Source organism: Mastigoproctus giganteus, chromosome 1 (assembly GCF_048544385.1).
Source record: "Mastigoproctus giganteus isolate SK-2022 chromosome 1, ASM4854438v1, whole genome shotgun sequence".
Classification (NCBI taxonomy): domain Eukaryota; kingdom Metazoa; phylum Arthropoda; class Arachnida; order Uropygi; family Thelyphonidae; genus Mastigoproctus; species Mastigoproctus giganteus.
The window spans coordinates 76210321-76233516 of record NC_143575.1 but is presented as its reverse complement, the minus strand read 5'-3'; the positions used below and the strand labels follow the sequence as shown (position 1 = coordinate 76233516).

Below are 23196 nucleotides of genomic sequence, written 5' to 3'. Positions count from 1 at the left end.
ACATGATCATGTCCAGCTGACTTGTGCTATTGTAACCATTAATATATACTGAAGTACACCATTCACACACTAGCTGATGAAGAGGCACTCCGCTTCGAAAGCTACTATCTATGTATTTTAATGCTTTTATTATATATATTTTAACTCTCTTATCGTGTTTTATTTTAATAAATTTATTTAACCAGTTAGTCAGTCGTTGCAAGAAATTTTGATGATATTTCATTTTCTTGTTTAGTTCTGTAGTACATGTTCGGAATTAGATAATACTATACAGCCAGGCCTCGCATAACACAAGTTTGATTAATGCTTTTTTACTTTATGTGATGCAAATTTCCAGTTAACACTATCTTTTTATGTGATAGTTGAAAAGGATTTAAATTGCACACTAAGCATCTGACGTCCAGTAAACAAGCGTTTGCCCACTGCCCGCCTCAGTGTGTTCCATCAACCTTTGGAAGTAGACATGTCACTTGTTTGTCTTCTGCTAATAATGTCATGTGCAGACGTATTTAAAAATTCTAATTTTTCTACCCCTGTTAATTATGGATAAAAGTAAGAGTGAAAAAACGATGTGATTGCAATAAAAAAAATGAAAAGTTAATACTTTAGCTGAAAAACTTGAAGTTATTAAAAAAAATGAAAGTGGTGCAAACCATGCAAAAATTGTAAGAGATCTCGGATATAGCAAGTCTACTGTACGAACTATCTTGACCGTAAGGACAAATATAAAGAGAAAGGTAAAGTTTCATCAACTTTTGTTTTACAAAATACAGAAACAGAACTCCAATAATGATTGAAATGGAAAGTCTATCAATTTGGATAGAAGATAGCAATCAAAAAAGAATTCCATTATCTATGGACAATATTCAGAGCAAAGCTATTAATATTTTTACTAAGCTCAAAGAAACAAAATATCAAAGGGAGACTAAAATGTTTGTTGCTAGTTCAGGGTGGTTTGAACGTTTCAAAAATTGAGCAGGACTGCATAATGTTAAAGTAACAGGAAGCTGCTAGTGCTGATGAAGATGCTGCAGCCAAATTTCCTGCAGAATTGCAAAAAAATCATTCAGTATGGTGAATATGACAATTGGCAAATATTTAATGTAGATGAAACGGGCCTATTTTGGAAACTGATGCCAACTAAAACTTATTTGGCTGCAAATGAAGCATTGCAACCTGGGTATAAAGTCTCAAAAGATCGACTAACATTTTATTATGAAGTAATGCTGAAGGTGATTTTAAATTGAAGCCTATACTTGTGTACCGTACACAAAATCATAGGGCTTTAAAAGGATACAGCCATAGAACTCCCAGTCATTTTGCATTCAAATAAAAAAGCATGGATGACCAAAGCCTTATTTGAAGACTGGTTTACATCTTATTTCTGTCCAACAGTTGGTCTATTGCGAAACTGTTGCTTTAGATAATGCACCTGGACATCCTTTTGCATTTGACGACAGAAATGAAAATGTGAAAGTTGGTTTTTTTTCCGCGAATACAACTTCATGATTGCAACTTTCAAGGGTTGCTATCTCCATAGAACATTTGCACAGGCAGTTGAAGCTACAACAGGAGACAATGCAATTTCTGTACCAGAATTTTGGAAAAATATAACACACAGCCATTGAAAACATTCATGCAGCATAGGAAGAAGTGACAGCCAGCAATATGAGAGCAGTTTGGAAGCATCTTTTACTCCATTGGGCAAATGATTTTGCTGGCTTCAAAGATGCAGTTCAAAAAGTTATTGAAGACAACTACTATTGGTAATGACTTTGGTTTTTAAAGGCTTGGATATTGCTAATGTTTGAGAATCACTGAATTCACATTCAAACAGCTAAGTGACAATAATCTCCTTCAAATAGAGGAACGGCGTGCGTATGAAGAAGCTGAAGAAGAGTGCGAGTGAGATGAAAATGTTACTGCAAAGGGGATAACGGTAAAAGAACTAGGCAAAATCTTTCGTATCACAGTGAACCTTAAACAGAAGGTAATGATTGTTGATCCTTAACATCCAAAAGAAGCATGTTATTTTGCCAGGGCCCAGAGATCAGATATTGTGTGATGAAAAAAAGAAAGCCAAAACTGTTCAAACAATGGTGTTCAAATATTTCCGTAACAAATAGTTGGTTTCTTCATTATGTATTTTGTGCAATAAACATTTAATTCTATAATTATTTTTATCTTTTACATGGTATGCAGTTAAAAAGTTATTCAAAAGGTATTTTTAAAATTCTTTATGGACATTCTTGAAGGTCATGAAGGAATTATAATTTTTCCTATTGATTATTATATTTGATTAATGTGTTTTTGTTTTGTGCGATGTGCTCGCATGATGAATTAATTGTGTTAGTCAAGTCCAGCTTGTATTGTATTAGTAGAATTGCATTAAATATTCAAACTTTGCTTTGTTCTTTACCGATTTTAAGAATTATTGACGCAATGACCATTTTTCTCATATCCCTGTATATTGCTATAGATAACTTCGACTGTATATATTTAAATTTATTACTGTTTCTAATATTGTGATTTTAATCATTGATATGAATCATCTAGCAGAGAACAAATTAAAGTTAATTGTCATCTTTACTTGCAGGCGAATTGAAAATCCCCGGATCCTTCTTCTCGATTGTCCTCTGGAATATAAAAAGGGAGAAAGTCAGGTAATTAATAATTCATTTCTATAATCCAGTTGTTCCCAATCTTTTGTCACTCAGTCACACTTTAAGTTAAAATACGAATACTAATGTTGTCCCGAAGTAGTGATTGCCATTGAACTTAATGGAATTTTTCCTAATTTCGTGGCATACTTGAAAAGGGTCACAGCACATCGGTTGGGAACCATTGCTTATAGCAGTGGTTCCCAACCGATGATTGTTTTTGTTCATTTCTATAGACATTTTTATATACAGGAACTCCTTAACTTTACATAAGTTTTTGCCAGCCAGTGCAAACTGAAAAAAATATGTAAACGTATTTTGCATCTGTAGGGGGTAAATGTGGGGAGTTATTGTGAAAATATCGTAATGTGAACATAATAACATTGTTTTTGTTTTTAGTTCATTCCAAGTCCTTGGAAGTTGAAAATTTCACTATATTAATAAGCTGTTCATCTCTCTAAAAGGTCATTTTTATAATGGAAATTGCATATACTTTCATCGTTATCGTACGTTCCATTATAAGAATCAACTTTGAACACCTTTATGATATTTTTCTAAAGCACGTTTCTGGAGTTCACCACCATAACACAATAAAAATAATTTGCACTTTCCAGTTTATTAGGCATTTCGCAATCTATTATAAACGGGTAGTAAACTCGATCTTATTGCAATTGCGATAATACTGACAACTGGAATTTTGTGGGTTTTTACACTATTATGGTGAAATGTGTTTCTCTCCACCGAAATCTTCAATCATATAAAAAATGAAGGGAAAGGGACCACCTTAAAGTGCAAGTGCTGGCAGTGCCAGGAAATGAAACAAAATTGATTTAGAAATGAAGATGAAAATGATGAAAAAGTACGAAGCAGGACAAAGTTTGTCATCTATTGGAAGGGAATTAGGTCTTGTTGCTTCAATAGTGAATACTATTTTAAAGGACAGTATGTGTATAAAAGAACATGTCAAAGAATCAATGCACTTAAGATCAACAGTGTTCAGGTGCTATATCAAAGATAGAACAGCTATTAATAATATGGATAGAAAATCAGATTCAGAAGCAAGTGCCCCTGAGTCCAATGACCATTCAAGCAAAAGCAAGAAGTATTTATGAAGATATTAAGGATAAGTACAGCGAACCCCTAAGCCAAGTTTGTGGCAAGCATCGGGTGGTTTAATAAGTTCAAGCATCGTGCTGGTTTCTAAAACTTCACTGCAAAAGTATGCAGTGAAGTTGCCAGTGCCGATTCTGCAGCTGCAGAGAAATTTTGTGATGTGTTGGTAAAAATTATTGATGAAGGTGGCTATTCAACGCAGCAAAGGCACCTCCGTAGCCAGGTGGGAAGGAGCAGCAGTGCGTAGCACATGCTTTTTGATTAGACCGGGGTTCGATCCCATCATCACCAAATACGGAGGATGCGGAAAGGTCAGGGAATGACCACTGCATATTCCCGGAGCAATATGGACTTAATGCTCCTAAAAACCAAATAACAACAACATCAACGCAGCAAATTTTTAACATTGACGAGACTGCTCTGTATTGGAAAAAAATGCCGGATCGAACATACAATGCCGAGTTTCAAGGCTTCAAAAGATAGGACCATGCTCTTGTTTGGGGCTAATGCAGCTGGAGATTACAGATTAATACCACTGCTTGTGTACCATTCTGGAAATCCTCGTGCATTTAAGGGCATCAATAAAGTCATCCTACCCGTGCATTTCTGATCGAACCAGAGAGCGTGGATAACAATATATCTCTTTGAGGAATGGTTTAAATGCTACTTCATTCCAGAGGTTGAAAAATATTGTAAAGACACGACGTTCCTTTCAAGATTTGGCTTCTATTAGATAATGCTCCTGGACATTCTATGCATCTAGATGATTTCAATTCGAACATTAAGAGTCATATTTCTACCACCAAACACGACTTCACTCATCCAACCTATGAATCAGTGTGTTATTTCAAATTTAAAAGCATACTATTTATGCACAACATTTGCTCAGTCATTGTCTACAATAGACTGAGAAAAGTTTTACGTTAAGAGACTTTTGGAAATCTTACAATATTTACCACCCCATCTTAAACATTAATAATGCCTGGGTAGAAATTACTAAAAGTTGTTTAAACGGTGCATGGAAGAAAATATGCCCACAGCACATAAAAGGGTTTGAAAAAGATGAATCATATGAAGAGGTTACAGATAAGATTGTAAAGGTTGCAGAGCTACTTCATTTGGAGGTTGTTGCCAAAGACTTGGAGGAGTTAATAGAGGAAGAAGAGAAGGAATTACCTAACGAATAACTTACTGACTTGCAGGCAGCGATAGTGAAAGAAGAAAATGCTGACGAAGCTCAAGATGAACCAAATGAGGAGCTGATGCATTTCATCACCAGAGAGATGGCAAAGGCATTTCGTGAAATTGCATCGGCATTGACGAGGTTTCAGAAGATGGATTCTGACAGCAAACGATTCTTAAAAGTTAACGGATGTGTTAACAGACAACGATGCTCAAAAGGTAAAACTTACTGACGTTATGCTTGTCTCTTCTCTTTTTTTTTTTTTTTTTTGTAATTTTATAATTTTGAAATTTTTTAAATTGCACGCTTTTCTAATTTTCCAGTGCATGAGATAAAAAATTGAATAAATACAATAAATAATTCTATTCACATGTTCAGCGAGCGCAGTTGTGAGTGCTGCACAAGCATGGGGGAAATTCTAACTTATGTACAGTTCTGTGTAACGCAACACTTACGTTAATCGAGGAGTGGCTGTATTAATTTCTGTTCCTTTGTCATGTCTTTTATATGGTTTTTTTTTTATTCCCCCCTCTTCCTGTGAAAATATGTTACCATAAATATTTTAGTGTCCTTATACTTTGGGCTTTTTTATTTAAATAATTTATTCTAAATTAAGTGTTCTCTTATATGAGGATTATTATATCCACATTTAATTTTCAGTTTAGGTTTTTATATAATCCCAATACAGCAAAAGGAGTTTTGAAAATGTGTATACTTACACATTAGTTTTGATTATCTGTATGGTGTAATTTTAAAGGAGTATGAAGAACAGCTGTTCTAAAATATTAGCGTTAGCAGAGGCATGTTGTGCAAGAAAGCAAGCTTATACAGCATCAGCAAAAAGAAAAAAGAAAATAAAAAAAAACCCTTCCCATCCATTCACTCCAAATGTTTGTCTAGTTCTACCTTGAATTAAACTGTCAACTTCCACAATGACAGATGGAAGTTTGTTCCAGCAATCAACCACCCACTGGCTAAAGACAGATTTCTGCACAACTATTCTACAACTGTTTTTCCTTAATTTGAATTTATGTTCCACCAGGCAATTAATCTGGGCAAGAGGAAGAATCCCATCAGCACTGAGCTTGCTCAAACCATTCAAGGCCTTATACACCTCAATCAGATCACCCCGTACATGCCTAGTCTCCAGATGCTGCAATTTGCAGAATTTGCCTTTCTTCTTAAGAGCAACCCTTTGTTCCCTCACCAATCTCATTGCCCTTCTCTGTAATTGTTCCAGGAGATCTACATCCTTCCTAAAATGAGGCCTCCGTACCTGTGTACAGTACTCAAGGTGACCATTGCCTTATTCAAGGGGATAATCACCTCCTTATTCCTGCTAGAAAAATTCCTGTATATCAGGGGTGGCCATCAAGTATATCGCGATCTACCAGTCGATCATGGCTTTAATTTCGGTTGATCACGATGAATTTTAAATATATATAAAAAATGGATTAGTCAAAATCTAAATATTGTTATTATGCGCTCCACTGCATACGCTAATTACAAATCCGTTGAACTATGTAACTACTGTTTTTGCTGCACAGCCGCTAGGCTTGTATAATGAAAATTCACACAGTTACTTGGTAGAGAGTATAGTGTATGTGTTGAATTCTTATTTAGCTTACTTAATGTTAATAACTGGACAGTACTTATACGTTAATTTAATAACCTTTGATTTAAAATGAATACTAGGAAAACAAGCAAAACGTATCATTTTCATCAAGAGTGGGAACTAGAATACTTTTTTTGTAATTATAAAAGAAAAATGCTGTTGTTTGATTTGCAATGCTTCCGTGGCTATACCCAAAAAAAGGGAAATTTAGAAAGGCACTTCAACGCACTGATTAGTAGTATTTCTGCATGTAAATATCAATTTTTGGCAATGGCTGAGGATCTCAAAGAAAAACAAGTTGATCATTTTGCAAATATGCAAGATCATTTGTAAAAATATCCTGTGTTTGAATTTAATAGTGAGAAATATGTTTCCGAAAATGAGAAACTTGTGGATGATTTTGAAACCAGATTCAGTGATTTTAAAACAATTGAAGACATTGTTCAATATATTTCTTATTCATTTAATGTCGACTTAGATATGAAACAAATTGCAAAAAAATCACTGAGATTTTTCAAGTGGAGAAAATATTACTTGAAAATGAAATTATTACATTGCGAAACGATATCTTCCTAAAAGCCAGATCATCAGAAAAAGACTTTTGGAAATAAGTTGGCTGAGAAAAGCAGCCAAATGTAAAAAAATGCAGTGAACTTTTAAATTCCTGTTTTGGTTCCACATATCTGTGTGAATCGGCCTTTTCGTATTTGAAACAAACAGAGACAAAGAATCGCTTTACTTTTATGGACTTGCATACAGAAGGTTCTTTACGGTTGTCCTTATCACATTATATCCCCGATTTTGAAAGCTTGGCAGATGATATGAAGACACAAACTTTGCATAAATTAAAATTTTAAATACGTGTGAATTTAAAATAGGAATTCTGAATTGTATTTAATTTTAAAATTTATAAACAACATTTTTCAATGTGTGTTCATTAACTTTTTTAACCATGTGCAATGAAATTCTTGAGATGGTAGATCACGGCCCATTTTGAAGAAAAAAAGTAGATCGCATCACAAATTAAGTTGGCCACCCCTGCTGTATATCATTAACAAGACACCATGAGCTACTCTTGCAGACTGTCTGCACTGTTCAGAAAATTTCATATCTGAGAGGTGGCAACTGAAGTTTAACATTGACAAATGTAAAGTACTGCATGTGGGTAGCAGTGATCCCATAATATCCAGTGACTTGTCAGGGAGAAGTTTATATTACAGTGCTGTTTTGTCACAGTTGTACAACTGTTCATCTGTGAATTTGCCATCTTGAATCACATTATACAGATTTTTCCGAAATACTCATCCCATGATGAGCCTTCCATCTCCAAAGCCACCCTTTATAAGCTTTAACTATGTCATTATCTCCACAAAGTAGCTTATGAAGTTTGGTGCCTGTGCTTTCAGACATCCCATTTATCAGCATTCCACTACACTTCTGTATAAGCCACTTGGGTAAGTATTGGTCCACATCACTGTTTACATGGTCTAGTTTTCTTTCTTTGGAAGCCCACAGTATCTTCTATGGACTCTGAAAATGAATGCCATTTTTCTTCCTCTTTCATTCAACTGCAGGTAATTCAATCTGGAATTCCACATTCACAAAATATACTGCATTTTCTTTTGCCACTCTTGACCCTTTCGATTATCTTTAACTTTTCTTCAATAATAATTTGTCTTTTAGTCTGTATAAATAAAGTATTATTTACTAAGTAAAGTGTATGTATGTTAAAAAAAAATGGAAAATATTTTTGGCTGTAGCACACTTTGCTTATCGTGCAGGTATTAAAGTTGTTGCCTGACACCCGTGTTATATTGAGGTTGCACTGTATTTAAAATTTTATATTTTGTTTAAGTGCTACAACATCAAATGGAGGATTTTTTTTTTACGACAAACAGAACCATATGTAGTAAAGCCTCTATTCCTGGAATCTCCGTGTCAAAACTTACTTACCAGTAGTGTTGTGGTTTTAAGGTTTCACATTATGGTTTTGAAAGCATGTATAGAACAACTCAAAGCACTGATATATACTGTAATTATACGAGAGCTTTTTTCTACACATTATTTCCTTGGTATCTATATAAATTTAGGTCAAGATTTTTCTTGCAAATATTTAACAGAATTAGATCATTAGAGGAACAATTAACTTGTATAATATAACAGATCCCAATAAGAAGTTTATGTACATGTAGATCAGCAGTTCCCAACCTTTTTTGACTCACAAACCCCTTTCAACATAATATTTTTATCTCGAACCACTAAGCTTGTATTCTTTGAAATCGTTTAATAGTTCTGAATTTTTATTATAAACTCTTTCCAGTACTATGTTTTTATAAACAATATTGCACAATAATGTAAAATTATTAAGTACCTATACATAACAATAGTGTTGTTTGAGATTGAAAAAAAAAATAAATTTAAAAACAATAATAAAGAATTTATAAAGTTTAAAAATATTATGAATTTGCGTTAAAAACAATTTAATACTGTATAACATTCAAATCCAGCACAACATGCCTCGCTGCAGTGACTAGTAGTGTTTACCGGAGTTTTTTCTTACACGTAACTTAATGGTGTGATGCATATCGGCACATTTGCACCCAATCCTCCCACTAACGTCCTGTTGTGCATTGCTTGCTGTGTAAGCAATGATCAGATCATGTCAGTGAAATTATTCTTGTAGGAATGGAATCCTTTATTCCACATTCCACTTTAAAATCTCCTCCTTTATCTAAACCTTGGTTTTCCAATAAATGTGCTAAGGCTGTTGACTTGTTTCCAATTCTTCAGTTCGATTTTCTGCCTACACCAAAGCTCGCAACAATTGTAAAGAAGTTATTAACCAGTCCAAACTAGATTTTTAACAGGCTAAGAGTAGAAAACTTGCTTCTTGCCCTAATGGTAGCCGAGCATTCTGGTCTCTTGCCAAAGCTATTGGCCGCAACTTTTGCTCATCTGTGCTCGCACCTCTGTCAAAACAAGATGGTTCTGTTGTCACTTCGGCCAAGGATAAAGCTGACCTGCTAACATCCCATTTTTCTTCCAACTCATGTATTAATGATCTTGATAAAACCCATCCCACCATTCCCAACGCGCTTCGTTCAGTGTCTCCTGTGGTCTTCTGTCAGAAGAATTTTTCACGAATCTTGATGCTAAGAAAACTCCAGGTCCTGATGGTATTTCTCCACTTGTTCTCAAAACCTGCACTCCTGAACTTACTCCTGTTCTTTGCCACATTTTTTCTCTTTCTTATTCCAAAGGTGTTTTTCCTTTTGCTTGGAAATTTGCTCATATCCAGGCAGTTCCTAAAAAGGGTGAAAAATCTCTCCCATCAAATTATCATCCCATTGTAACTACTTCTATTCTTTCTAAAGTAATGGAGAAATCAATTAACCACCTACTCTTAAACTACCTAGAAAACTTCCGTCTGATCAACGATCACCAGTATGGATTCCATCAGTGTCGATCCACTGGTTATATTCTGGCTTATGTTACCCATTTATGGACAAATTCGATGGAAAAGTTTGAGGAAACACAAGCAGTTGCTCTTGACATCTCAAAGGCTTGTGATCATGTTTGGCATAAAGGTCTTCTAATCAAGCTTCCATCTTATGGTTTGCCAACTGTTTTTTGTAATTGGTTATCTGGTTTTCTCTCTGATCGCTCACTGAATGAGATGGTAAATGGTTCTCTGTCTTCTAACTTCTTATGTCTTCTATTCTAACTCACCACTAATGCTGGTGTCCCCCACTCTTTTCCTCTTGTACATTAATGACCTTCCATTGACTGGAAATCCTATCCATAGTTTTGCCGATGATAGCACATTGCATTCCACGTTCCATTTTGAGAAACCTTGTCCTGCTCAATCAGCTTCAACTTCTCGAAAATCTGCTACCAATTCCTTAAATGCCGATCTCGGTAATTCTCCAGTGGGGCAAAGACAACTTAGTTGATTTCAATCCTTCTAAAACTCAGTCTTGTCTTATATCTCGCAAAAAGGATTCTCTTGTTCCTATGCTTATCTTTGATGAGACTCCGATTTCTAGGCAAGTTGATATTTCTCTTTTGGAGATTACCCTGACTTCTAACTTCTCTTGTCACAAGCAGATTGCAAATATTGCTTCTTCAGCATCTAAAAATCTTGGTTTTCTCTTTTGCTCTCGGCATTACTTTTCTTCCAAACAGATGTTCACACTGTATAAATCGCAAATCCGCCCTACCATGGAATATTGTTCCCACATCTGGGGCAGTGTGCCCAAAACCACTCTCAGGCTTCTAGATTCCATTCAGAAAAGGGCTGTTATGTTAATTAATGACTCATCTCTAACAGAATCTCTCCACTCGCTGTCTCATTGACATACTATTCCTGCTGCATTCCCTTTCTACAGATACTTCCATGGGCACTGTTCTTCTGAATTGGCTTCTATAATTCCTGCTCTCTCTTTCAAAATAGTCCGAAAACGTGCTGCCCCAGCCAACATCCATTTACTCCAACTTCAAACTCACAGAACCAACTTTTCATCTTCCTTGTTTATTCATTCAACTGCCATTTTCTGGAACGACCTTCCTTCATATGTCTTTCCTGAAAATTAAAGTCTACAGAAGTTCAAGTCTAATGTCAACAAATAACTTCTCAACCTCCAACTCAAGTACGGTACTAAGTACTATAGGTTCTAATACCTCTTGTGTTTGGGGGTTTTCATAAAAACAAAAAAAAAACAGTCTGTCTAGTTCTTCCTTGAATTTATTTAAGCTGTCAAGTTCTGCAGCAACAGATGGAAGTTTGTTCCAACAATCAACCACCTGCTAGCTGAAGGTGAGCTTCTGCACATCTATTCTGCAACTACATTTTCTCAGTTTGAATTTGTAACCCCCCCCCCACATGTGTGTAGTCTGAGCAAAGGGAAGAATCCTATCAGCAAAACGAGCTTGCTCAATCCATTCAAAAGCCTTAAATACCTCAATCAGATCATTTTGCAGGTGCCTAGTCCCCAGATGCTGCAATTTACACAACTTAATTCCTTTCTTGGTAAGAGCACACCTTTGTTCCCCTCACCAATCTCTTTGCCTTTCTCTCTACTCATTCAAGCAGTTCCTGAAAGAGGCCTCCGGACCTGTATGCAGTACTCAAGTTGGGGCCTGACCATTGCCTTATACAGTGAGATAATCACCTGCCTAATTGCTAGCAAAATTCCTGTATATATCACTGACAAAACCCCATGAGCTGCTCATGTCTGCATTGTTCAGAGAACTTCATATCTCACTGCACAATTTGCCCCGGGTCTTTTTCATTTTCCACTATGCCAACACAGTTGGTACATTACTCTGAGGTTACTGTTAGCTGTATGCACCACGCATACCATATGCACTACGCACATTGGTGTACTATGCAATTGGTTCATTACTCTGAGGTTACTGTTACCCATATGCAGTACTTTGCATTTATCAATGTTAAACTTCAGTTGCTATTTCTCAGCCCATCTGCCTAACTATTCTTGATCCTCTTGCAGTAACATACTTTCATTACTGTAGTTAACCACCCTGTCAACCTTCATATCATCTAGAAACATGGACTTTAAGCCTGATATGCTTCATCAATATTATTGATAAATATAGAAAACAACAATGTGCCCAACACTGCACCATTACTTTGCCATTAATAGCATTAGTGTACAAAGATCAATGTCCATTGATTACCACTCTTTGGTGTGTTTGGCAAGGTAATCTGGTAAGAATCTAGTGAATTCAAATCTGTAGATTTCAGAGGTTATGGAATTTAGATTATTTTCAAAGAAATTTTGGGATGCTTATTTAAGAGAAGATACAGAACACCATACATTGTCATAGGAGAATATACAGGATTTCTCTTAGAGTGTATGTGAATTGTTGCTTCTCCAGATCATTTATAATATATGCTGAGGTATGAAGCAAAGCTTCATTGATATGCAATCTAACACCACCACCAAAAAAATCAGTTTTAACTTCATCTCTCCCCCCCCCCCCAAAGTGACCAGTACTGATGTGGTACAGAAATTCTTCTCCTCCCCATCAGTGACCAGTACTGATGGGGAGGGAAACAATTTCTTCATTCAGCATTGCTGTTGCTATTCAGTTAGCTTAACATGTTGTATCATATGTACTTTTTTTTTCCCCCTGGCCAAATAATAGATGATAAGAAGGGTTCCTATTTATTCTTTTCTGGTGTATAATGAACTGATGAGCAGATCTGCTAATTAATGGAAACAATGATGGGTATCATCATCATAATATTCACCATATTTGTATATGGAATGCACAAACACGCCATGAAAACTTTGGATAGTTGCACAGTGCTGTTGTAAAAGCTATCCATTAAAAGATTTTGCATCTTTCCTCAGTTTTCTATTGTCTTATATTCTGAACGTAAGATGACAGAGTACTGTAGTTCTAATAAATTAGTGCATGTAAAAAACATTTACATGCACTAGCTGATTAGAACTACAGTACTCTGAAGGAGGAATACAGCCAGTAAGCCTTGGCATTGTATAAAAATGGTCTTGCATATGGTTTTCTTCAATTTCATTATATATTTTGATATAACATTCACAGGTAATGAGGTAATAAAAATGTTGGCCTATCATGTTTTGATTAATCAGAAGTATCACATTAAATGGTCATGCATCCTCTCTCTCTTTCTCATCCTGTTACTTGAGAAACCAAAGTACAGGTAACCCTCATATAACACAGTAGTTTGTTTCCTACAAAATCTTGTGTAATGTGAAACCGTGTTATATGGGACTAAGAACCAGTACAAAAAGGGTGTGGGGTTATGTTCCAGAAGCTAACAAAAATACACTTTTTTTTATGACTATCGGAAACTTAATTTTTATAGTAATAATGACTTAATATTTTAACTTTATTTTTATAAAGGTATAAATTGTAATAACTGAACAAATGCCTTACCTTACAAACTGTGATACATTATATGTCGGATAATGTGTGTTCATTTAATTTTCTTCTTCTTCATCACTGCTAAGCATAATCTCCTCTACGAAAATTTTTATTTTTATTTCTCAGAGCAAACTAAACTAAAATTACAATTAATTAGCTTTCGGCTGAGTGGACAGCCTTCTGTCCACTCAGCCGTATGGTGGTGACGCTGGCCACGTCACCACCATACGTCACAGCCACAAACATCAACCTCAAACAATTAGCCATGCACCTCATGCACCATCCTGGCAGTGCACATCTCTATTCCAACTGCCATTCAAAGTATTTTTTCTATCTGAAGAAGGCTGTCCACTCAGCCGAAAGCTAATTAATTGTAATTTTAGTTTAGTTTGCTCTGATAAATAAAAATAAAAATTTTCGTAGTATGAATCCAGAGCACGTAGGCCTCTTTCATTATATAATCTCCTCTGCAGCATCTAGATTTCATGTACCTTCTGCCCTCTTTAAAAGTCACAAACTGCACACTTCGAAGTCGCAATTTTTTATGGTCTCAAACAAGCACACAAGTTCAATAAGCACAGAGCCTAACCCAGGGATCTCCCAACGAAATACAGTGGACCCAGCTTTAAATGATATGTGAAAATCAGAAGAATATTTTCCAGTTAGCAAAATAAATAAATTTACACTTACATACATAGCTTAATTAATACATACTGTAATATGTACGTACCAACTGATATTTCTGTTCACTGACTTTTTTTTTTTTTTTTTCTGTTGTAAAATTTAGACAGTAAAAATGATAAGCAATTAATAACAAAGAACACAGCATGCACGATTGAGATGCAGAGTAATGAGTTTCTGAAAAATTGTTTTTTTTTTTTTTTTTTTTTTTTTTGATTGAATATTTCATGGAAGGGGAAACACATTTCACCATAATAACGTAAAAACCCACGCAATTCCAGCTGTCGGTACTATAGAAAATGCAAGAGGATCGAGTTTACTGACCGTTTATAATTAGATTACACAAACAGAAAAGCCCAATAAAACGGAAAGTGCAAATTGTTTTTATTGTTTTATGGCAGTGACCTCCAGAAATGTGCTTTAGAAAAATACCAAAAAGGCGATGATGACTAGCGAGTCAACAGCGGGGATTCACAAAAAGGAATGGAAATGTTGAAAATTGCGTCTAACATAATAGCAGGATTTTCCCCAGCACAAAAGCTCAAAAGTCCCGTGTTATGCGAGATTTCCAGCAGTTCTCAAACAGTGCTGTAGAAGTACAGCATTATACAGGGGTTGCCTGTATTACATTTGGTGAAGTGTTACATTGGGATATAACCCCAATGCTAAATGAAATGTTTTTGTCCTGGAAACAACAATGCTATGTATGTTTCCACAGTATATGAAATGCAAAAAACACACCATGAAAACTTTGGATAGTTGCACAGTGCTGTTGTAAAAGTGAAAATTTCCTGCGTTAGGTGCATGAAAATTAGGAATTAATCCTCTGTGCATGCAAAAATTTGAAAACTCTAAAAAAAAAATGGGTTTTTTGTTTTTTTAAATATCACCTTTATTTTCAATATTTTCTGAACAAAACTGTGACAAATACTTGTTCTATATTAAAAACTCCCTTTAGGCCTGGCGATAGGCAACATGGTAGCACATGCTTCTTGATTAGACCGGGGTTCGAGCCCGTCACCACCAAATACTGAGGATGTGGAAAGGTCAGGGAATGACTACCGCATATCCCAGAGCAATATGGCCTTAGTTGCTAATGCTCCTAAAAAATTCAAATAACTAACCAAAAATAACCCTTTGGGCCTCTTGGTGAGTGAATGCAAATTTAAAGCCCGTGCATTTTCATAGATTGATTTCAGACGTCAGTGTCACAATGTTGTGATAATTAACAGACATTTCTGAAATATTCAGCCAAGAATTCAAAATTAAATTTTTTTGAGAGAAAAAATTTTTTTATTTTGAATTCTTAACTGAATATTCTATAAATGTATTAATTATCACACAATTGTGTAAAATTAATGATATTAAGTTAAACCTAATCATATCAGTTAAACCTAATCATAACTGTACATGATATATTGGTATCTATCATGTACAGTTATTGATAGCAAGCTTGCTTTACTGTCTTGCACTTTCCTCCAATTGGTGAGGAAAGTAGATAAAACATGAATTGCTAAAATATTGTCAAAGTTGTATTAAGACTAGTTGTAAATTTACCTCAAATGTTTGTATTGGTAGAAGCTATTATTTTTAATGATGTTTATTGAAAACTAGGGTATGTTGCTGATTTTTAGATAGCGATTTGATTTTTTTAAAATAATAAGTTGTTATTATATAAAATAATGGCCTGTCTTTCAAATCAATGTGAATGATTAAACTAAATTATTCTCTTCCCATCCATTTTTAGACAAATATAGAGATTTTAAAAGAGGAAGACTTTTCCAGAATTCTAGAATTAGAAGAGCAGTACATCCAACAAATGTGTTCAGAAGTAATTCGTCTCAAACCTGATGTTGTGATTACGGAAAAAGGCATTAGCGGTATGCATGAATAATAGATAGCTAGTTTTACAAATCTACCTGGGAATTAAATTGGAATTAAAATACTTTTATCCTCCATAAATTTGGTCTTGATTGACTGCTGTTATTGAGTTATGCAAACTTACATATGACAGTATACTTTTTAGATACAAGTTGCCTCTAGAGAATTTTCTCATATTTCATTTTTAATTTTGGCTTCTAAGTTACTGAACATTGCCATAATTTTATATTTCTACATGATACAGACTTCATAATACTGGAGAGCCACCTCCTTCTGAACTATATATCAATTAATATGTAACTAACTTGGATATTATTTTGTGCGCTATTAAGTATAAATTAAAGATTATGAGATTAAACTTTAGTAACAATTTTCTCTCTTGTCTTTACAAGCTAATAAAAGACATTAATAATCAAAACTATTAAAAAGGCATTTTACTGTATCATTTCACAGTAGGTGGTGTTTTTCTCTGAAATGCCAAAGATCTCAAATTGTTTCCTTCAACAAATCTGACATTTCATTCAGTGACTGAAATGAGAAGAGAGAAATTTTGCATATGGAAAAAATCCTTTTTTGTTGTCTTTGTTAGTTGTTCTGCAGTATTTTTATTCCTCTTATGGTACATATAGTTGAAAATAAAGATGTATATCTTTGTAAGTAAAATTTCATTGTGCTGTACTGGTGGTCTGTAAACTGTGGTCCATGGACTGTAGAGGATCTGCAAGAAGGTGGACTCTGTTCATTATGTTTGCCAATAATGAGTTCCATAGCAGGGGGGGGGATGTTCTTACCCATCACACTGATTTTGAGAGGTAAGTTAGAAATCTTATTTTCTCTGGTATTCCTGGAAGCAGAGATATAAGTGATTATGTATTAAGCAGACTGCATAGGACAGATAAACAGATAATTATATTTTTAATTTTATTATTTTAAATGTGGAATGGCAATTTGTGGTTGTTTTTTATATATATATATATATATTTTTTTTTTTTTATTATTATTATTATTTATTTATTTATTGTTGATCAGTGTTTTATTACTGAGAGCAACAAAACAAAATTGTATTTTATTTTTTGGGGGGGGGGAGTCCTGCAGTAGAACTAGGAATCAGACTGGGTCTATGGCTGAAAATGTTTGCATGACATTGCTCTATACTTCCATACTTTGGGTGGGTTTTTAATAGTGTAATATTGTGATGAGTTATACAAACTTAATGGGAAAAATCTGAGCAGAAGTAAACAGGGAATGTATTGGTAGGTGGTTCTGTTGCCAGTCAGCCATTTTACTCCCTTGCACCTCCGTAGCCAGGCGGGCAGGAGGCAACAGCCTGGGAGCCACAAAATACGGAGGATGCTGAAAGTTCAGGGAATGACCATCGCATATCCCCGGAGCAATATGGCCTTAGTTGCTAATGCTCCTAAAAACCAAATAACAACAACTTTTTACCCATTTCTTTACATGACTAACTTTTATTCCTTTTTAGGATATGTCAATAATAAATGTATGGAAAGGAGCCCTTAGTTGCATCAAAAGAAAATAAATCTTCATTCTGGTAATACAGTGAAGCCTTCCTTAGTGGACTTCTCTCTAAAAGAGACACTTCTTGGTGTGGATGAAAGCTTGGGTCCCAACCAGAAATATTAGAAATTACATGTTAGATAGTCTCACCATAATGGCCACTCTCCACTACAGGCACTTTAATAGACATCTTTTTGGTATTTTCATCCTTCCTGTACAGGATGCTTTCAAGGGTAATTGACACACATGTGCATTTTTGTTGGTTAAGGGGCATTTTCATTGAAGGTCAATTCCGTTGCAGTAATACTAATTAGACTTGTTATGGCCATGGATTACTCACCGAGCAGCTGACACAATATATTGTGAACATGCATTCATCACTGCTGCTAAGGAATGTTTATTTAGAACATATTTGGGCTGTCTGATAGCAAGGCAATAAAATTGCTACACTGAAAGATGCTGTTACAAAAAAAAAAAAAAAAAAAAAAACCCCAATACTATAGCAAGCCTGTATACAGAACAGAATTTAGTTGTTGTATGTACATAAAAAAAAAAAAAGAACCACCTTACCAGTGGAGTGCATACACATTTTTGACCATGCTTTCAGCCCATGAGGCTTTTCCATATCTACAAATGCAGGGTATCCTCTTACCTACTTTGCCATACTAAAACTGTGTGAGTAGGGTACAAAATACAAATCTGAAACAACTTCCAGGTTATAGAAGATAACTGAGTTTTTATTCACCAAAAAGTATGGAAAAGTGCACTCTGCAGTAGATGACAGCATAATTGCAAAACTATGGCAGAATATACCAACCCTGAGAAGCTATAGTGTGTACTTTGGATCAGTAGGGTGTGGTCTACCACTTATTCTTAAATTTTGAACACAGTTTAAAAAGATGCCACCAAGTAGATATACATTTCTGCAATGGTACAAAAAATTCATCAAGGACATCTGTTTGTGCATTCATACTGGCAGACTTGGTGGTCAAACAAAAGTCAGTGAGTGCACAGTGAAACTAGTTGAAGGAAATATTATGCAAAACCTAGGGAAATCTGTAGGGCATGCCAGTTGTGAGCTTAACGTGCCAAGGTCAGCAGTGTGTGACTTGTCATGTTGGCATATGAGGATTAAACCATTCAAGTTAAAGCTCGCACAGAAGCAGCTGATCAATGACAAAACCAAAATGGAATTTTATTGGTTAATTTTTCTATGATTACAGATTTGCAATATGTCGCCATCTTCTGCATGCACATTGACTGGTGAATATTCATCCCTTGGATGTGTTTTCAGATTTGTATTATGTACCCTATTGGTGCAGTAACATACTAGTTTTGTAAAGGAGATTTGTGAACACTGCACATTCACTATTCTTGTATATTCAATATAAATGCTATGTAGTTCTTGACATTTCTTTCATAACTGTTTTAGCAAGCAGTGTTCATCTTTTTGACCTGGGGTGGTGGTGTCAATTTTCCAGTGGCATTAAATACCACTTCACTTGCAGTGAGAAATGGTAGTTGTTTAAGTAGCTTCATATTGAAGTTCATGTATACAGATTTTCTCTTGGAATACTGGTCAATTTTTCTGGATGCTGATTTTTTAAGAAAAATAAATTTCTTGCTTTTTGTGGCAGGATTGAATACAGGAATTCAAAAAGGGAGGGGTATATATCCTGTTACATTAAAAAAAAAGTATGTGAGCAAAAACAATGACTATGAACTAAAACTGTCATCAAATTATCCATAATGAAAATGAATGCTCTAAACAAAGTCATTTATATTCATTTTATTAAAAATTGGTCAATTAAAAGATGCATCAAAATGTAGCAAATGCATTCCTAAAATATATGTATATATATATATTTTTTTTTTTTTTTTGAAAATTTGTTCATTATTGCTGTTTGCTGCTTCCCAGTAAAAGAAATATCATCTTACATTACCCAGTTGGATATCTTCTGAGACAACATTTATTAACTTCATTCAAACAAGACTTATATGATCTTTGCTTGCAACTTAAAAACAGTTTTTCCATTATCAGGTTTTTATTTCACCTTGTTTAATCTCTGCATAACGACTTTTGTTTTATCAAAGTTAGGCAAAAGTTCCTTTTATTCCTTACAGCATGAGTTTAGTTTCAAACTGTTAAATGCTGGGAACATGAACAGTTCTTTAAAAAACTGTGCACAAAGGACATAGCCTCATTTTGTATATTGTGTTGAGCAAACTAAATTTGTACTTAGTGCATCGATCTCATAAAACAAAAAGAACAGATGCCATGCTGGAGCAGCGCATTTTATTTAGAATAGTGCTGTATACTAAGGCAACTTGTGGCAGAGTGCCTACACAATATGAGATCGATGCACCAAGTAGCAAACTTAGTTTGCTCAATGCTGTGTGCAGAATGATTACAATACAATGACAGGTTACAGGGTCTTACTGAAGCTGATTTTTCTGCTTTTTATACTCTGTGTTGTCTTGACTGGGCAGAGAAGAATCTGCATCATCCAGTCAAGAAACAATTTAGTATTAATGTATGAGCAAAAATTATTGCAAACTGCTTACTTGATCCTTTTGTTTTGCCTGGAAGGTTAACCAGAGAAGAATTCTATTCTGAAATTTTTTTTAAGGAATGAATTATGCAGTTTACTAGATGAAGTTGTTCTTCTATATGTCATGTAATCACATACACATGATGGTGTACTACCTCATTTTAGTTAATGGTGCATTCAGGCATGTGTTTTAGTGTTCTGACTCCTGATTTTTTCACTTATTTTCTCCTTAAAGAGATAAAAATACTGTGGGTTGAACTCAACCCTTGTTGATTGCTGAGGATCCGAATAATTTGATAAGAAATGCTTCTTTGAATTTTCTTCTATTATATTGCCTATCTGTGGAAAGGATACTTGTGTTATGGAAATTCCAGGTGTTGCCACATTGGAAGGTGTGGAGAGCTGTATGAGACTGTTGAATTCTGCCATACTCTACATCTTTTTTGTGCTCTCTTTTATTCTACATTGTAGGCATCTGCGTGTTTCCCCAATATATGTACTTCCACATCTACAATTTATCTTATACATGGGGCCTCTAGGATTGTTGGGGTTGCTGGACTGCGGCTTTGATCTGTTTGATGGAGGCAGAACTTTTGTAAAAGGTGAAGGTACCAAATTTCTTGGTTCTTTGGCTATTTTGGTGCTGATTTGATGGTGTGTATGCATATGGAGTTTTTTTTTTTTTTTTTTTTTTCCTGTCAGTATTGAGCTGGGAATTTGCTATCTCAACCTTAAGGGATGGAAAGTGTCCTGGGCAGGACCTCCTTGAGGTTACTGTTCTTAAAAGATTTTGGAAAAATTGCCCATTAATAATATTAAATCTAATGAATGCTTGTCTGTCTTCGGGGTTATTCCCGTTGCCTTGGAAACAGGCTAGACTTAAACTTCTGCTTAAGTCCTTTGACAAACCCTCCAATGATCCGGCCTCTTACAGGCCCATCCTTGGTAAAGTCCTAGAAAAATTGCTATTTAGATAGAAATCTAAGTTCCCCACTTCAATTCGGCTTTACTGGTGGATGGTCTTCACTTCACTGTTGATGCTATTTGTCAGGTTCTGAATACTGTTCAAAATTCCACTTCTAAATATGTCCTCGGTTTCTTTGTAGACTTCAGAGGGGCATTTGACGCTGTTTTGTGGCAGTGTCCTGACGACGTCCAGAGAAGCCGGGGTTCTCTGCTCCCATTTACCGCCTCCTTTTGAATTATTTTGATTCTCGCAGCATCACAGTCACTTCAGGATTTTGTTCTGTCGCAAGATCTGTTACCAGAGGTTGCCCTCGGGGCTCAGTTCTTGGCCCTGTGTGTTGGAACATGGTCCTTGGTGGGTGGCTTTCAGTTGTTTGGTGACGACATCCTTCAGCTCTCTTATGCAGACGACCTTTTATTCTGGTTTTTGGCAATTCCCGCCAGGAGCTCGAGCACAGAGCAACTGAAGTTCTCGAGGACTTGAATATCTGGTGTCAAACACAAACTTCAAATCTCAACTAATAAAACAAAACAAATGTTGCTAAAGAGCTTCCTTGACGTGAATAGACCACCTGTTATTAAGTTAAATGGAGAAATGATTAGGAGTACTAGGCAGCATAAATACTTAGGAATTTATTTGTATGACTGTCTTAATTTTAATTACCATGCAAAATACGTACTTCAGAAAATAAAAGCTATAACCTATAAAATTATTAAAATTACCAAGAGGAGTACTTTTGGTGTAAAGAAATCTATTAAATTATACTACTCTTGTATATTTATACCAATTGTGTGTTATGCGGCTGGGGCCTGGGGGATATAGAATTGGTAATTCCCTTGTTCAAAAATATCTTACTCAAGCACAAAGATTTTTTTCATCTCGCTGTAAGCAGAGCTTGTCGAACTATCTCTACAGCTGCTCTCCAGGTCCTCAGTCATCGATTGCCAATCCAATACGAAGTAATGTTACACTATTTTTTATATTGTAGAAGAAAAAATTTTCCTGCGGTTGTAAATGGTTTTACTTATAATACTGACTTACAAGGAAATGTAGACATTAAAAGAATAAGAAATGAATGTTGTAGAGCGTGGCAAAATACATGGTCTACTTCTACCTTGGATAGGGAGACCTTTAGGTATTTTTCCAGGGTTGCTGATTATGATAAGGAAATGGACTGGTTCAATCCTGGCTTATATGTTACTTTTCTATAATACCGGTCATGGCAGTCTTAAATCTAAATTGTTCTCATTCAGATTAAGTAACACTCCTCCCTGCAGTTGTGGTGCTCAAGAAACTGTTGAGTACCTCATCTTTCATTGTCCTCTATATGATGATTTAAGACTGGACTTCCAACTTCTCACAAATGTATTTGATTGCTCTGAACTGCCAAGATTAGTTAACTGTCCTGAGTATTATGCTGCCTTCTCCACCTATACAGAGAAAATGTTTAAACAGAGGAAAATAATTCTTACTCCTGAGGTTCAGTAAAATACTAAGTTAATGTTAATTGATAGAAAAATACTGCTGTCTGTTGGTTGGTTGAAAAGACTTTACTGGGTTTTTCGAATTTTAGAAGGAAGGGTTTCTATTGTTTTGGAAACCAGAAATTGTAACTATTCATTTGAAGTATAAGTCTTTGTAATGCTTAGCTTGTTGTTGGGGCCTAATCACTTTGGCTTGTTTGTAGACTGTTTCCATTTTTGGATTTGCTTACTTGATGTACCTAATCAGTCTGCTGGACTCGGAAGTCCAGTGTTTATTTTGTATTATCATCATCATCATCATCATTGTATATAGTTGCCTTAAATTGTACACTATGTATACTGTTATCTTTTAGCGGTGGATAGGGGAAACCCTGGAGCCCGTAAAACTTTAATAAAATACTTTGAATGACACTTCTAGCATTGCATTATCAAGACAGATCACCATTTGAGAACTGTTGGATGTGAATCACTGTCCTTTATAACCTGAGTAGCCATTTAATAAAAACTGTGTTTAGAATTATATTAAATTCAAAGAATTACACTTTATAAAGAAGGTACACAGAATGTTGACACATTTGAATGTTTTCTAAGAAACTTATCTGTTTATTAATT

The 23196-nt window shown here is 35.1% G+C and overlaps 1 protein-coding gene across 1 annotated transcript in view; it reads left to right on the top strand.

The window, feature by feature from the left end:
• The window catches only part of CCT3 (chaperonin containing TCP1 subunit 3), a 191154-nt gene that overhangs the window by 135730 nt on the left and 32228 nt on the right, over window positions 1–23196 (top strand). The window contains exons 10-11 of the mRNA XM_090380590.1: window positions 2597–2663; window positions 15930–16062. Coding sequence (XP_090236716.1) covers window positions 2597–2663; window positions 15930–16062 — 200 coding nt within the window. The remainder of the gene's footprint in view (window positions 1–2596; window positions 2664–15929; window positions 16063–23196) is intronic.